Source organism: Candida dubliniensis, chromosome 5 (genome assembly GCF_000026945.1).
Source record: "Candida dubliniensis CD36 chromosome 5, complete sequence".
Lineage (NCBI taxonomy): Eukaryota > Fungi > Ascomycota > Pichiomycetes > Serinales > Debaryomycetaceae > Candida > Candida dubliniensis.
Window position 1 is genome coordinate 233493 of NC_012864.1, and position 16126 is coordinate 249618.

General features: G+C 31.3%; 6 protein-coding genes across 6 annotated transcripts; 2 read left to right on the forward strand and 4 right to left on the reverse strand. All coding sequences in view use genetic code 12, as the record gives it.

Moving 5' to 3' along the window:
* Positions 1–715: 715 nt before the first annotated feature.
* On the reverse strand, positions 716–1034 carry CD36_50930 (protein Sna2 homologue, putative; the record flags this gene model as incomplete). Its single annotated transcript, XM_002420352.1, has 2 exons — positions 716–924; positions 992–1034. The coding sequence occupies 2 exons, from the start codon at positions 1032–1034 to the stop codon at positions 716–718; spliced, it is 252 nt and encodes an 83-aa protein (XP_002420397.1).
* A 394-nt stretch (positions 1035–1428) lies between these two features.
* Positions 1429–4014, forward strand: CD36_50940 (uncharacterized endoplasmic reticulum membrane protein precursor, putative; the record flags this gene model as incomplete). Its single annotated transcript, XM_002420353.1, has 1 exon — positions 1429–4014. One exon carries the CDS (start codon positions 1429–1431, stop codon positions 4012–4014), a length of 2586 nt encoding a protein of 861 aa, XP_002420398.1.
* A 33-nt stretch (positions 4015–4047) lies between these two features.
* CD36_50950 (zinc cluster transcription factor, putative) lies at positions 4048–6054 on the reverse strand (the record flags this gene model as incomplete). The annotated part of the gene is made up of 1 exon (XM_002420354.1): positions 4048–6054. One exon carries the CDS (start codon positions 6052–6054, stop codon positions 4048–4050), a length of 2007 nt encoding a protein of 668 aa, XP_002420399.1.
* Positions 6055–7678: 1624 nt separating this feature from the next.
* On the forward strand, positions 7679–8305 carry CD36_50960 (RNase MRP complex component, putative; the record flags this gene model as incomplete). The annotated part of the gene is made up of 1 exon (XM_002420355.1): positions 7679–8305. The coding sequence occupies one exon, from the start codon at positions 7679–7681 to the stop codon at positions 8303–8305; it is 627 nt and encodes a 208-aa protein (XP_002420400.1).
* Positions 8306–8526: 221 nt separating this feature from the next.
* On the reverse strand, positions 8527–10659 carry CD36_50970 (ferric reductase and cupric reductase, putative; the record flags this gene model as incomplete). The annotated part of the gene is made up of 1 exon (XM_002420356.1): positions 8527–10659. One exon carries the CDS (start codon positions 10657–10659, stop codon positions 8527–8529), a length of 2133 nt encoding a protein of 710 aa, XP_002420401.1.
* A 2951-nt stretch (positions 10660–13610) lies between these two features.
* Positions 13611–15743, reverse strand: CD36_50980 (ferric reductase and cupric reductase, putative; the record flags this gene model as incomplete). The annotated part of the gene is made up of 1 exon (XM_002420357.1): positions 13611–15743. One exon carries the CDS (start codon positions 15741–15743, stop codon positions 13611–13613), a length of 2133 nt encoding a protein of 710 aa, XP_002420402.1.
* Between the last annotated feature and the right edge of the window lie 383 nt (positions 15744–16126).

Sequence of the window (16126 nt, forward strand, 5' to 3'; positions counted from 1 at the left end):
AATAGAAGGAAATTCTCCCTTGAAGGAGTAAGAATTGTCTCAGAACGAGACATTCTCCACTTTAAACATCAAAAGAATGGATTCCAACTATTTGATATTGCCCATTTCGTGCCAAATCATGTACAGAACGAGACGAAAATTCTAAAAAGTAAACAACTGACAAGAACTGCCCATTGCAACAACCTTCAACATCCCAAGGACGACTGAATCAATTCATATTGTAAATTTTCAGAACGAAAACCCACCGAATTGCAGCAAACATCCCTCTGTAACAATTTGACAAACGTTGCTTATCAGATATTGGATTTACAGACCAAGGACCTGCACGTGTAAAATTTCGATTTCCGCACATTGACACATTGAACCGATGTCTCAAATGAATGATAAGTTCATCAATATAACTTGTATCGGACAACTTAAGTTAATGCGTTATTGAATCATACATGGGAATTTCTTCTTCTTTATTAGAAACTGAAATCAAATATATATATATATACGTATATTTCACGTTATAAAACCAGTTGTTGTTTTTGGATGTTCAGAGTATAAAGAATAAATTAGAAAGAAAAAGTTGAATGTGCAAAAAAAAAAAATTTTTTTCTTGGTCTGTTTCTCATTTTAAATAGGGGAATATGGTGGTGATGATGATTTACTTGTTTCTCTTAACATTGGAACTTAGTACGTCTTGTAAAATACATCCGCAACTAAACAATAATCAAGTAGATGTAGTAGCACCGTAATCATCAGTTCTGTTATTATGTCCATCGCCACCTAAAGCCGCATATGTTGCTCTGTATGGATAGATCAGAATGATATAGTATGAATGCAACAACCCAGGAAGGAATCCTAAAAGACATAATAAAATGTTGATCCAAAAATCAGCAGAGAAAAATCCTCTTTTGATTAACACAGGTACAGGGGGTACTATGCAAAAGTTAGTAGAAGACTCATAGTTGTAATGGTAAAAACCCTCAGACTAATCCTAACGTACAGAAAAATCCCACAAACACAAGAAACCAATCGTGACCATCCATTGTAAAACTGTTCCAAATATACCGCTAACTAGAATACCAAGTCAAAAATAAATTTAAAAGAATATCTGAATTTTTAAATAGAGTTTCAATGAAGAGTAATAAATAGAAAATTGAGATAATTAACTTTTTGGCCCCCGCCCCCTAAAAATTATGTATCATTCAATTCATTCATAGTTTAATCAGAAATCTCTTAATTAAACACACCACACAGCAATCATGGTCAATATACAGGCACAAGATTAAAATGTCGTAGCTAGACTATATAATTTGTACGACAATGTCTTTACAAACCCAAATGAGAAGAAAAATTCGAAAAATATGTTTAGTGAATGGTTGTAATAATGCAAATGGTTGAAACCACTGTACAAATTAACCAATAGACAAGATATACACGATGCTTTCAATTTTATGGCTACTCGTGAGCTTTTTCCTATGTTTTTCCAATGCAGTATTGATTGATGATGCATTTGGTTCAAGAGAATCAATTAATTACTTGTATGGAGGGTCCTTGAACAACATTCGTTTGTTGAAAAATAATATCCTTGTTGCCACTAACAGTCATGATCAAGTACTTGGAATTGATGTACTAAATCACGATTTGATTAAATGGAAGATTGAGATTAATGAATTAGAAAAAAGTAATGTGATATCAACAGATACTCATATCTATGTATATGGATCGTGTCAAGATATATACCAAATTGATAATCTAGGCAATTTAGAAATCATTGAGTTAGCATCTATTCCTAAAAAGTTAGAAGATGCAAAATATGGATTGCTTATTATTGATTCAGATAATTCATTAAAATATTACAATGGGGAGTTTCATACAATTGGTGATAACGCTTCTTCTATCAGAGTTGATCAAAACAAGGGGTACATGTATCTTCTAGTGAATGATAAAAATTTGATTAAACTTTCCAAAACTGGACAGGTGGTATTTACTACTGAAGTTGAAGTTGGGTCAATAAAGGAATTTAAAAAAGGGATTATTTTGACTGGGAATGACCAAATATTCAAATTTGATGAACGTGACAAGACATTTAAACGAATTGAAAATGATTCCTTTAAAAACTTGGTAATTGTTGATAATGACTTATTGTATGCGAAATTGAATGATGTTGTGCAATTGATCCACATTACTAAGAATCAAAAGACTGAATTACTTGAAGTTATCAAACTCAAACCAGAAGCAAAAGTTGAGTTACTCACTACTCCATTGAACGCTTTTCTTGTTGTTTCCAATAAAAACTTGAAACAAGTTCATGACTTGACAGATCTTATTGATACTAAAGATGCAAAGAGTATAAGGCAATTTACTTTTAAGCTGACATTGGATTTCCCCCACGAGTTTGTTTCCATAAACAAAGATCAATTAAATATTTTGTTAATTAATGAAAATTTGGTTGGTGAAGTATACAGTTTATTTGATGGTTCTAAAGTAGAATCCATTCAACCACAAATCCATCAATACTCATCCAAGGCTAGTAAGTATATTATTATTGACGAACCCGAATCGGAAAGCATCAAACATGAACTTGAGCTGATTCTTCATGAAGGTGATGGGGTATATGTTTTGACAAACTGGATTCGTAGAGTTACCAGACACTTGTCTGAACTAGGCAAATTTGTTTCATCATTTAATTTTAAGAATTTGTTTGCTTCAAACGAATCAATTGGGTTTGTTAAATTAATTGTGTTTTATGATGAAGAGTACAAGAAGTTTGTTGCTGTAAAATCAAACAACTTTGCGATTGCTTGGGAATTACCAATACAAGATGATTTCATTACTTTACGCCAAATTAGAAATGGGAACATTATTGGGATCTTCAAATCAACAATCCTAGAAATTAATACTGCTGATGGATCAATTGTTAATGAAACTGCAAATGATTCTGGATTTTTTGATGTATTTAATGTTGAAGATGTTTTAGGATTTGAGAATAAATATGGATTTCAATTATCAGCTGCAGTGGATACAAATACTTTTTTCAAAAAAGTTATCAACGATAATGAAGTTGCTGGATTTGTTATTCCAGTAGGATCTTTAGATTCTAAAAAGACATGGTCCTTTAAACTTGATGAACAGATTATTTCTTGCCAAAATATACCTGCAGATTCAACTACTTCATCTTTGGGGATTCCATTAGCTGATAAATCGGTATTGTATAAATATTTGAATCCAAACATTATTTCATTGTTGACTTTTGGGAAATCATTAAAGTTTCATTTGATAGATGGGATTACAGGGAACTTGTTATATTCTTATACTCATGACCCATCAGAAATTGTCGATCTCCAATCAATAAATCTTGTGATGGACGACAATTGGATTATATATTCATATTTCATCAGTGAACCAAGACTTGAACAGAGAATTAATGTCATTGATTTATTTGATGACCAATTTTCATCTAATACATCTACTGTTGCTTCATTGAAAACAATTGATAAAATATCTACCAAATCATTTATTTATCCCGAACGTATTGTACAATTACAATCGACCAGATCATTATATGGTATTACCCTTAAATCCATTGTTGCACTTACTGAACTGGGGAGTTTGATTGAAATACCTAAATTTATTTTGAATAGTAGGAGACCAGAACATGAAGTTAAAGCTGCTGATTATGGTAATGATTTTAATATGGTACCTTATGATCCAATAGTTGCTAAAACAACCTTCCAAGTATTAAATCACAAATATCAATTGAATAGTGGTAGTGATGCTGGTGGTAAAGGGTCTATACTTGTGAAACCAACATTATTTGAATCAACATCAGTGATCTGTTATTTTAATAATGAAAATCAATTTTGTAGTGTGATTCAACCATCATCATCATTTGATTTGTTGAATAAAGGTTTTGATAAAATCAAATTGTTGATTACTATTGTGGTATTATTTGCTGGATTTATTATTTCAAAACCGTTTGTGTTTAATAAAAAATTGAATGCTCAATGGATAGATAGAAAATAGATTTTAAAAAAGAAATTATTTTTTTTCATTAAACTATATAGCTATTTTCAGAATATAGATAGATTCATTAGATTTCAAATAATCAATCACATGGGGATTATAAAATGATAAATTGATGTCTTTGCCTTGGTGCAGAGTTTGAGTAGGATTTTTTTGATTCTTATAAATTAACCATATTAATTCATAATTTAAACTACCAACAAGATAATTTTTCATTTTATCAATTAAGAAAAATGAATCACCTTGATTTTCCAATATAAACACATTATCCAATTGATTAAATTTTTCAATAATTTTCCAAATTTTAATATTGATAAATTTCCAATTATCATCATTAAATAAAAGTTTAAATAATTTATCAAAACCATTATATTTAATAATTTTATAATCTTCAATAGTATTTAACATTGGAGATTTAAAAATTCTTAATAATGTTAAAATAGTTAATTCTATGGGGAATTTATAAAATATTGGCATTTGTTGTAAATTAAAATTAGGAATTGAATTAATTAATTCAATAATTTGGAAACAAACTTTTAATAATTTACTTAAATAAATTTGATACTCGGTAAATGAAATTTCTGAATGTGACATTGAATAAATGAAAAGTTGTAATTTAGAATAATAAATAGAAATATCAATTAAATCTTTATGAATAGAATCAATATTTTCTAATTTTAATTTATTTAAATCATTTATAATAATTTCAAACATATTAAAATTAATTAATTTGGAAGTATTAGCTTGATTAGGTAAAAGTAAAATTGATTCATTTGAATCACCAATTAAATTATTCATATTTTCATTTAATTTGGATTGAATCATGGAAATTTTCAACATACAATTAATATATTGATCAGGTTCATCAAATTGGTCCATTTTATAAATATCAATGTTGGATGCCTTATTAATGATATAATCTTGAGTAAACCCATTATAATTATTATTAGAAATACCTAAATTAATTAACCAATAATTTGAAACAATATTAACAAATTTATAAATTCTTTCTCTTATTAAATTATTAGAATTGATTTCTTGAGATAAATTCATTTTTGTTTTATGACTAAACTCATTAATAAATTCTAATTTGTGTAACCCAAATTGATATGATAATGATTTCATTGTCGATATAAATTTAACAGATATATTATCTTCGATGTTATTTTTGTAATTTGGTAATGGCCAGGTTGTCAAAATCAATAATGATGAAATCACATATACTGATCTTGGAGTATTTAGCCAACATTTTTTGACAACAAGATATTTAATATGTTCTGCTAAACATTGATATTCATGATACAGTTCTTTTTGGTTTAAAAGTGAAGTCAACATAATACACCAGAATAATAATTCATTTTCTTTATGAAATGCAACCAAATCTAAACTTGTGAAGAATTCATGAGGGAAAATAGGTAGATAATGATTAAAATTATTTTCATAATTGGTGAAATGTTTTAGTGCTTGTTTATGTGTGAGGGTAATTGCTTTGAATTGTTTGTTACATGATATAATAAATTTTGAACTACTGGCTGGGCTTTCAAAATCCGTTTTACAAGGGAAAACTTCTGGGGAAAGGGTAGGTGTAGATATACATGATTGTATTTCAGCAACTGGAGGTGTATATACTTTAGGGCTTTCTATCTTTGATGGTTCTGGTTCTTGTATTAATGTAGTAGTTGAATCTATATCCTCAAAGCTTTCTAACTGTTTACCTCTTTGTATCAATAATTCAACCATTTGGTTTCTTCTATTAATAATATTATCCAACACTTCTTTTAAATCAGTTACTTGGATAGATAATTTCTCTATAACATCTAATGAAGTAATTTTACCTCCAGTTTTCGATATTGTTTCCAATGTACAATCTAAATTCCTCTTGAAACAATGTGAACATGGATAAGGGTTGGTAACTTGTGCATCACATTTGGTTTTATGGCGACGACATCTGGTACATGTCTTTAGTATTCTGCCACCTTTTGGTGGTTGTGGTATTATTAATTTCAAACGATTTTTAACTGGTATAGTGGCCATGATCATAGTTGAGTTGGTTTGTAGAAGTGTTTAAAGAATGTGTGTATGTGTGTGTAAATGTGAACTAATGGGAAGCAGTAGTTATTGAAATATAAGGAGGAGGAAAGGCAATATTACCTGATATATATAGGATATAATTAAAAGTAAAAAAAAAGTGAAAAAGTGAATCCCAAAAAAGCAGAAGGAAAATGTGTCAAATTTAAACATGCATTTTCGAAAAGAATTCTACTAAAAATTCAAGTTTTGTAGAAGTCAGCCGATCAGTCTCGGTAAAGGTTTCAAGGTGGCTTTTTTTTTTTTTCTCATACATTATTATTATTGGCGTTGTTGTTGTCCCTTGCCTTGTGGTGTTGGTGGGTGGTGTAGCAGTAAAGAAATAATGTTTGTGTGTAATTAGAGTAATAAATGCCAACACAAAACTGAAAATAAAATGTAAGCAGAATTTAAACCATTTTCATTGGTTGATCAACTGACTTTACAAACAAATCCGAATTTCGCACTCTTTGTGATTCTCTTCTTATTTTATTCTTCGTTTTTCCGTGTTTTCTCTGTTTATCTAACAATGAAGAGATGTGGCGGTTTTGCACCCAATGAAAACTCGTGTTTTCTTATCCTATTCTGTATCACATACAACACATTTTTATATAGTTGTGTCTTCTAATTTTACGGAGATCTATTCTATTGTTATGGCTTGTTGTTTTTAGTTGGCACATGATTTTTTAAGTAAATAGAAAAGCATGTACATGGAAAAGGGGGTGGCAGTACATCTCTACTGTTAGTACAATAGTATTTATCTTCTTACTAAGTTGATGATAATCGGCAACATTGCAATTGGATATTATTTAGAGTGTTTAGTTTATCTTTATCTCGACATTTCCGAAACATCGAACAAACTACTTAACTTCAGTACAAGAATATCCAATACCAATCAAACTGAAAACCATCGTATAAGGACTTTTCCCTACATATTGACCAGTTAAATTGATTAATTGTATTCTCCTACATATGGTTTCAGAAAGAACTTGACGAACAACTTATATCGTTATATTTCTTGTTGGTGGGTGGGAATATAAACAGTAAATGAGGCAGATAACCACAGAAAATCTGCTCAAAATCTGTTCAAAACTATTAATCGTAAGATTAATAGAAACTCTGTGCAAGACAGTTTCAGATAAGGAAACCCATTTTTCCATCTCGGCCTAGAATCTGATTGCTCAGCATTCAACTTTTTTTTTTTTTTTTTGTTTGTCAATGCCACATAAGCCTCGTTGAATACTTTGCCGATATGTTCGAAATAAACTCTGTTTGTTTTTACCCAATGAGAACATCTCATTTGTAATAAACTATATTACGTGCAACTACAATTATTTAGATTGAAAATTTTGACAGGCAACAATGGTTGAACGAAAAACACCACACCATCTATTAGATAGCATTGATTATAGTGTATTTTATCACGTGACTTGTTTGATTGTACCAAAAAAAAAATCTTCCTGTAACTAATGAGAAGAGGCTGATTGAAGAACACAGTTATTATGAATAACCGAAACATCTACTTGTAGACCCCATCAAGTATTTTTATGGTATAAAACTGAATAAAAGTGTATTTAATCTTACTTCAAACCTCATAATGCAACAGGCCAAAAATTCACTAGAAAAATCATTACCAGATATATCTTCAACTATCACATCATCTCAACCACCTATGCAAGACCAATCCGAATTAAAAGCAACCAAGGTATCAGTACCTAAAAAGCCCTTGAATCAATCAGAATCTAAACTAATACATCTTTTCAATTTAGCTCATTCCAAGATAGATTCGCCTTTTTCAAAACTATATTCACTACTATATCATAAACAAGAAGAGCAACAAACACAGACATTACCTGATCCAATATTAAAGAAATTCTGTTTAAACTGTGGTGGTTTATTAATTCCTGGGTTAACAGTATCCATTCGTGTTGTTTACACTAAACAAAAGATACGTAAATTGAGAACTAGGTGTTTAGCGTGTCGATATTCTATATTTGATGATGGGTTGATTCAAAAACAAGAAAAAGTAGAGCCTGTTGTGAAGCCTGTAGTTGTTCAATCAACGAAAGAAGACAACAACCACAACATAACCAATTTAAAATCAAAGGAAAGACGCAAAAAGAGGAAAATGAATAATTTGAGTAATTTGCTACAGGATAAGAAGAAGAAGAAAACTGAAGAATCAAAATTAAACTCATTAAATTTGATGGAGTTTTTGAAATAAGAAACAGGAATGGTGAAATCATAAACAGTTATGTAACCAAAGAGAGTGGGATTTTCTGAGCCAACAGTTAAGCTTAAAGTGTTTAGTCGAATTTGTGTTTAGGCCAGTTGAACAATATTTGCTAAATAACATCTTTTATAAACTACATTCAGTGTAATGATATTTGTGAACCATAAGATAAATATAAATTCAAAACGAGAAATAACAACGACGTATACACACTAAGTCCAAACTTGGACTTGTTCATAGAAATCAACTCTTTTCTTTTCTGGATTATCGACGTTTTTAGAACAGAAATAACGTAATTCATCAACCATAGCTGGATGACCACAAGAAACAAATGCGACAGAACCATTTGACTCATGTAAATTGGTTTCAACCAAATCTTGAATACAAGGTCTTCCTTCTTTAAATGTGACATGGGATAATCTAGATCTAATGGATTCTGGACCTTGTGAGGATTCATCACCCTCTGCATTCTTCTCATGGGCCACATATTCTTTTTTGGAACCAGCATCATCACTACCGTCGTCAGTGGATGAGCAACATAATTCTGGTTTTGTAATATAGATGGTTGTTTCGATGTTGGTATTTTCCAATTCTATGAGCTCGTCATGGAACCATTCCAAGGACTTGTATTCACGGATAATCCAATACAATTTGATGGTAGTTTTAGTTTCTTTGGGCATTCTACTAGCCATATCTGTAACTTCAGAATAAATACCTGGAATACCGTTACCACCAGCAACAAAGACTGCAGTATCGGCATATCTAGCAGGGGTTGGTTCACCATAAGGTCCTTCAACACCAACTCTGATTGAAGCAGTTCGACCTGGATTATTGGACAAGTATCTATACAAACTATGAGTAATTCCTCCTTTGACTTTGCAATAGACAAGAATATTCTTACCATCTGGAGCTTCAACAAAAGTGAAAGGATGGTTTTGCCAAAAGCACGTTGGTCTAATAAAATGAATGAAAGCATGACCACCAGGGACAGACTTCCAATGTCTTGGTTTAGGAATAACTACTTTTAAAGTCTCATTGGCCATTAAAGTAACTTGTGCCTTGGGGAATCCAAAAACAATCAATCTTCCAATTCTTACGGCTCTATCAAAGCACCAAACAGCAACTGTTGGATAAACAAACCAAATATAACCCAATTCTTCAACATGAATCCAAGCCCCAGCAACCCATAGAGCTGCTAAAACAATATGAATAAATAAAAAGATTTCGTACCAACGTCTTCTGAAAAAAAGCATAGCTTGAACAAGAATTATTCCTCCAGCAACAGTAGCAATAATACCCCAAATCAAATAAGTTTCTTTAACATCCGTAGAATAGTAATCAGCCAAGGCAATAGTAAACAATACTGCATGAATGACAATCAAGAAAAACATAACTCTGGCAGTATGACGATGATAAGCAACAAAAGTTTGATATTGCCAACCAGTTAACCATTGTAAGAAATTATTTCTCCCAGCATAAAGGAAAACTAATGGCATGACGATAGTAGCAGTAATACCCGTTCTATCAGCACAGTATCTTATTTGTGCTTTATATTTAGTGTAAAACACTGGATCGTTGTCTAACGCTTCCATGTTGACTGCATGAGTAACAATGGTATAGACGTAATAAAAAAATATGACAATCGATTCAAATCTAGATGGGATTAAAGAATCAAAGATTTTCAAAAATCTAAACTCTTCAGCTTTCTTTTTTCTAAAAGTAGCAGGCATAGAAACATATTCTCTCCAAAGATTAACCGGTTTAAAAGTTAATTTTTTGGTTAAATTGGGGAATAAGAATTTACTCCAATGGAAAATAGCACCAAACAACATAACCAATAACCAATAACCTAAAGCGCCAACTCCATAATACAATGAATCATCATAATTACCCATAAAATGGTTGTACCCTTCTTGATAGAATTGCATTTGTGTATCGTCAAGTTTGAAAGGCACATTTATGGGGATAGTTTTATTGAAATTGGGGATCTCTTCAGCAGTTTTACCATTCTTGACAAAGTTTTGGTAAGATTTTTCATACCAATCCTTGTCAACAGTGACATTACCTCTTTCTTCACAATATTCTACCAAATAATCTACCACTTGAGTTATATTCCGATTGTCAAAAGCAAAGCATCCAGCAAAAGTAGCCAAAGCATTTTCATTGGAACATAAACACGTTGTGTTTTTAGGAGACTGACAAAATGAAACTGATTGACCAATCTGGTAATTACAAGCATAGAATGGTTTCAATTGACCATAACGTTCATACTTTCTTGGTTTGGCTGCATTAGTGGTAGTTGCAAACAAAAACCCAACTAACAAATAAGCAATTATGAATTTCATCTTCAAGTTGACAAATGGTAGTAGGAAGGACCTTTTTGTGAAAACTGGATGAACAGAATAGAAGAAAGAAAGAAAAAAATTTGAAAAAATCAAAATAAAGAAAAGACTATAAAATGGGAATTCATTGTTAAATCTTAAAGGTTATTGTTCCTCTTATTTATACTATCGATTAATTAATTAATCATTCAAGGTATATAAATTAAAAGAGATTATATCCAATCATAACTTTGCAAAAAAAAAAAAAAATTTAGGGATAATTATAAATTAAGGGAACGGATGAGTTATGAAGAGTTTCACGGATCTTTACTGTTATTTCTGATTAATATAACAATGCAGCCTTCGTTTCATTATTATTATTATTATACATGGCTGTTGGTATTGTTGTTCTTTTTTTATTTTTTGCCGCAATCTGTATGACGGCTAAAAATAAAAAAAAAATTGGTTTATCTCAACCATCAATATAAATTACACAAAATTGAAAAAAGAAAAATTACATTTTCTACAAGAACTTTCAATTTTGATTTTCAATCAGTAATGGTATGGTATTGTTCGAACAGACTACAACTGATCAAATAAACAAGAAAACAATTTTTGTCTTTTCTTGTTTGATATCGTCAATGTGTAATTATTGGCTTACACATTCCATTCAAATAGACTTTTTACCTTTCACCGTAAATTTCAATTTCTTGGTAAAAGAATTTTTTTTTTTTCTTGTAATTTGGTTCCTGACATATATTTTTTTGACTCAATCAAATTAATCAGATGTAAGTCTCAAAACCAATTGTAACCCATCCAAATTGACTGAAAGGGGGGGAAGGAGGAGGCGGAGGCAGAGGTTTAGTGGGGCACAAAGGATATAAACCAATAAAATCTCATTATAGTCTGTCATAAATAAACACACAATAACAGTTGAAAGGCACAGACTAGGATAATGGAAATAAAATTTTTTTTTTCCTTTTAGTTGAGATGGGTTCATCCTCATATGCGAGTATCCTTAAAAATCAATGTAATTGAACTTTAAGCCGTTTTATAAGGGAGGCCAGGCTAAGTAACTTAGCCAATCATAGTAATTACCGTTATTAAAAAAAAATAAATAAAAAACTCAAACACTAATAAAAAATTTTGAGTACTAATTTAGGAAATATGAAATTTCTCTCCATTGTTAATCGACCTTGTTGATGGGCTGTTTGTGTCACTTTGTTTACTTGATGTTGAGTTACTGAAATTTCAGTTACTTTTGTTGTAGTTGTTGCATTGCTAAACTTCCCCTTTCCCGCCTTGTTCCACAAAGAATGATAATGAAGGAATTTTATTCAATTGACTCACAAAAATGTATTTTGTGATCCTTAAATTGATGATATACAGGAACGGCTACTTCATTTTTTATATTAAGTTGCAATGAAAAAGAAACAATTTTTTATCTATTCAATCAGCCAATCGTGATATTAAGTTGGGAAGAACTCAAACTACCTTAGGTTTCATGTGATATATTAAAAGATATGCAAGTACTGTAACCAATCATGGTAATTCGACTTTGAGATTTAGTTCCGGGCTATTCCTTAGGACATTTGCAGAGTTTTCCTGTAAAGTGCTTGTATTGTTAATTCTTCATTGTTTTGAGCTAATCTATAAAACAAATAAACACATTACATTGAATCCATTGTTTTATTACTTGCATCACAATTTCAAAAGATCGTATTGAATTGCTTTTCTACAAACCAATAGAATCCAATTTAATTCAATGGTCTAGGTATGAGATCCAAAAAAAACAAAAAAAAAAAGAAAAGAAACAATGCAGATACTAAGGTCTATGTTTGAATCATGATTGTAGTTTACATTGATAACATACTTAATCAGCTCAACTGCTCTGATGGTGGTGAGAAAGGGCTTTAATTTTGCTCAATCAGATGATAGTTGGTTTTCTGTTAACACTGTCAAATTTTAACCTGAACGTGGGACTAAAAAAAAAAGGAGATAAGAAAGATGTCACAAAATCCCTATAAAGTACTGTTACCTGTGGATCAAATTGTGTTCAAGTGAAGCAATTATTATAAGTTCTACTATACATATACAATCAATGAATGCCTAAAAGTGGTGCCACAACATCTGCATCTAAATGAGAAACATCATTTAAACAACCGATTCGGATATCGAATCCAACCATCCTCAATCTTCTGTTCCGATTTACTTGCAAATTCAATCAACTGATTTTTTGTTTAGTTTTTGTTATACTGGTTCGTCTTACGAGAATGCAAATATTTCTACAATCAAAATTTTAATAATCATAACTAATCAAAGCCTCGATCTTTGATTACGATCGGTGTTTTTCGAACGGATGCCTACGTAATACACAAATGGTTCCAAATGCAAGTATAAGCACTCCTCAATAATATTATTTTGCGTCGATTCTACAGCAATTTTCATCAAAAATATTTAGAATTTTGAAGATCAATGAGGATGACAAAAAGTAATACTTTCACCCAAACTACGATAAATTCGTAAGTAGGTTAAAAAGAACCAATGACTTTATTAGATTACAAGATTTGATGTTGCTGTATGAAACCTAAATCTATTTAACATGTGAAACAAAAAAAAACTACTGAGAGTGTTCCAAATATTTTTTCAGCCAATTACTGATTGTTTCCGAATCGGCAGTTTTAGCCTCACACACGCACACAAGCTGTCAAAAAAGCACCTTGACGTAAGTGACACAAAATAAATCTACATCAGAAAAAGACATCAAAGAAAAAAACTATATAAGTACATGATTTTCTCCAAATGTTTGGTAATTTTTCATTTTTTCAAGATAACTTAAATTAAGAAAACAAGTAACATTCTAGATATGTTACACTATTTATGTATGTATTCATATACTACCACAACCAAAAAAAAAAAAAAAAAAGAAAAACAGCTAAGTAATATTGAAGCTGTTTCTTATTGATATGGTTATTCTAGGTCCAAACTTGAACTTGCTCATAGAAATCGACCCTCTTCTTTTGAGGATTGTCAACATTTCTTGAACAAAAGTAACGTGTCTCGTCAACCATTGCTGGATGACCACAAGCAACAAATGCAATAGATCCATTTGATTCTTTGATTTCTGAGTCAACGATGTTTTCAATACTTGGTCTTCCCTCTTTAAACGTGATATGTGAAAATCTAGACTTTACCACGTCAACCCCTTGCAACGGCTCTTTACTCTCGACATTCATATCTTGACTATCAGATTCCTTCTTGGAACTAGTATCGTCACTACCATCTTCAGTCGACACACTAAATAAATCAGGCTTGGTGACGTAAATTGTTGTTTCAATGTTTGTGCGTTGTAATACAGCAAGTTCGTCGTTAAACCATTCTAATGATTTGTAGTCACGTATAATCCAGTATAATTTCATAGCTTTCTTAGTTTCACTTGGCATTCTACGGGCCATGTCCATCACCTCAGAGTAAATACCAGGGATACCATTACCTCCTGCAATAAATACAGCCGTGTCAGCATATCTAGCTGCAGTCAGTTCTCCATATGGACCTTCAACACCAACTCTCATGCTAGTAGTTTGTCCTGGACTGCGTCCCAACAATTGATACAAACTGTGTGTAATACCCCCTTTAACTTTACAGTATAAAATAATATGAGTATCAGTTGGTGATTCCACAAAAGTGAAAGGATGACTTTGCCAGAAATATGTTGGTTTCAAGAAATGAATGAATGCATGACCACCAGGAATAGTTTTCCAATAACTTGGTTTAGGAATTTCCACTTTTATTGTTTCATCTGCCAATAATGTCACCTGAGCTTTAGGGAAACCAAATACTACCAACCTAGCAATTCTAACTACTCTATCAACACACCATACAGCAACAGATGGATACACAAACCAAACGTACCCTAATTCGTCAACATGGATCCATGTGCCGGCAACATATAATGCAGCAAATAATATATGAATAAGTAAGAATATTTCATACCAGCGTCTTCTGAAAAATAACATGGCCTGGAATAAAATGATCCCACCAGTAACTGTAGCAAGAACCCCCCAAATCATATACGTTTCGGCAAATTCACTCATATCAGTACGTAATAAAATAGTAAAAAGAATAGAGTGTAAAGCAATTAAAATAAACATAACTCTAGCAATATGACGATGATAAGTGACAAAAGTACTATAATTCCAACCTGTTAACCATTGCAAAAAATTGTTTCTACTGGCGAAAAGGAAAACTAATGGCATCATAATTGTTCCAGTAATACCTGTTCTATCAGCAACATTTCTCACTTGTGATTGGTATTTATCATTGTTAAATACTGGATCACCATCAACATAATGCATGTTTATAGCATGAATAATCAATATCAAAATATAGAATAAAAAGATGACAATTGATTCAAGCCTAGATGGAATTAAAGAATCAAAAAATTTAAAGATTGGAGCTGCTTCCGCCTTCCGTTTCTGAAATGTTGCTGGCATGGAAACATATTGTCTCCATATATTAATAGGTTTAGAAGTTAATTTTTTAGTCAAACCAGGGAAAATTACCTTACCCCAATTGACAATTGCCCCAATACACATAATTAATAACCAATAACCCAAAGCAGCAGCTCCATAATATAATGAATCATCATAGTTTCCTAAAAACTGTTTGTAAGCTTTTTCATATAATTTTGTTTCAGCTTCATCAAGCTTGAACGGAACATCAATAGGAATAGTTGCATTAAAGTTTGGGATTTCTTCTTCAGTTTTGGCCTTAGCAAGATAATATTGATACGATTTTTCATACCAATCTTTTTCAACAGTGACATTACCATACTCTTCACAATACTCGATCAAAAAGTTTAATGCTTTGGTTTTGTTTCGGTTATCAAAGGCAAAACATCCAGCGTATGTAGCCAAAGCATTTTTATTGGAGCACAAACAGGTAACATTGGTTGGACTTTCGCAAAAGGAAACTGTTTGACTTATTTGATAATTACAGGCATAGTAGTTGGTAATATCACCATAGAATTGGAATTTGGCACCTTTGGCTGCTTGGACATTTGTTCCAAAAACAATCCAACTGAAAAAGTAAGTAATTACGAGATTCATTTGAGATTTGCGAAACAATAGAAGTTAACCCTTTAGAGATAGATTTGAATTTATAAAAAGAAAGAGAAGCCTAAAACCTCCCCAAAAAAACCAAATTTTGTTTCAAGAGATATAGTAGCCTTTTTATATAAAATGACTGCTTTTTTTTTTTGGGGGGGGGGGGACAATGGACCGGTAATTAAGAGGAAGGAAGAAAGTGGAGAATAAGGTAAGGTATTTAGCCAATGACAAGTTGGTTGAATCAAAGTCATGAAAAAATTTTTCTTCTTCATTTAACTTTAAATTAGTTAGTCTATTAACCATAAACAGTAGTTTATACTACCCAAACTGCATAATTAATTAATAGCCTTGCCCTTTTTTTTTGAGTTCGTTTAATCTAGACA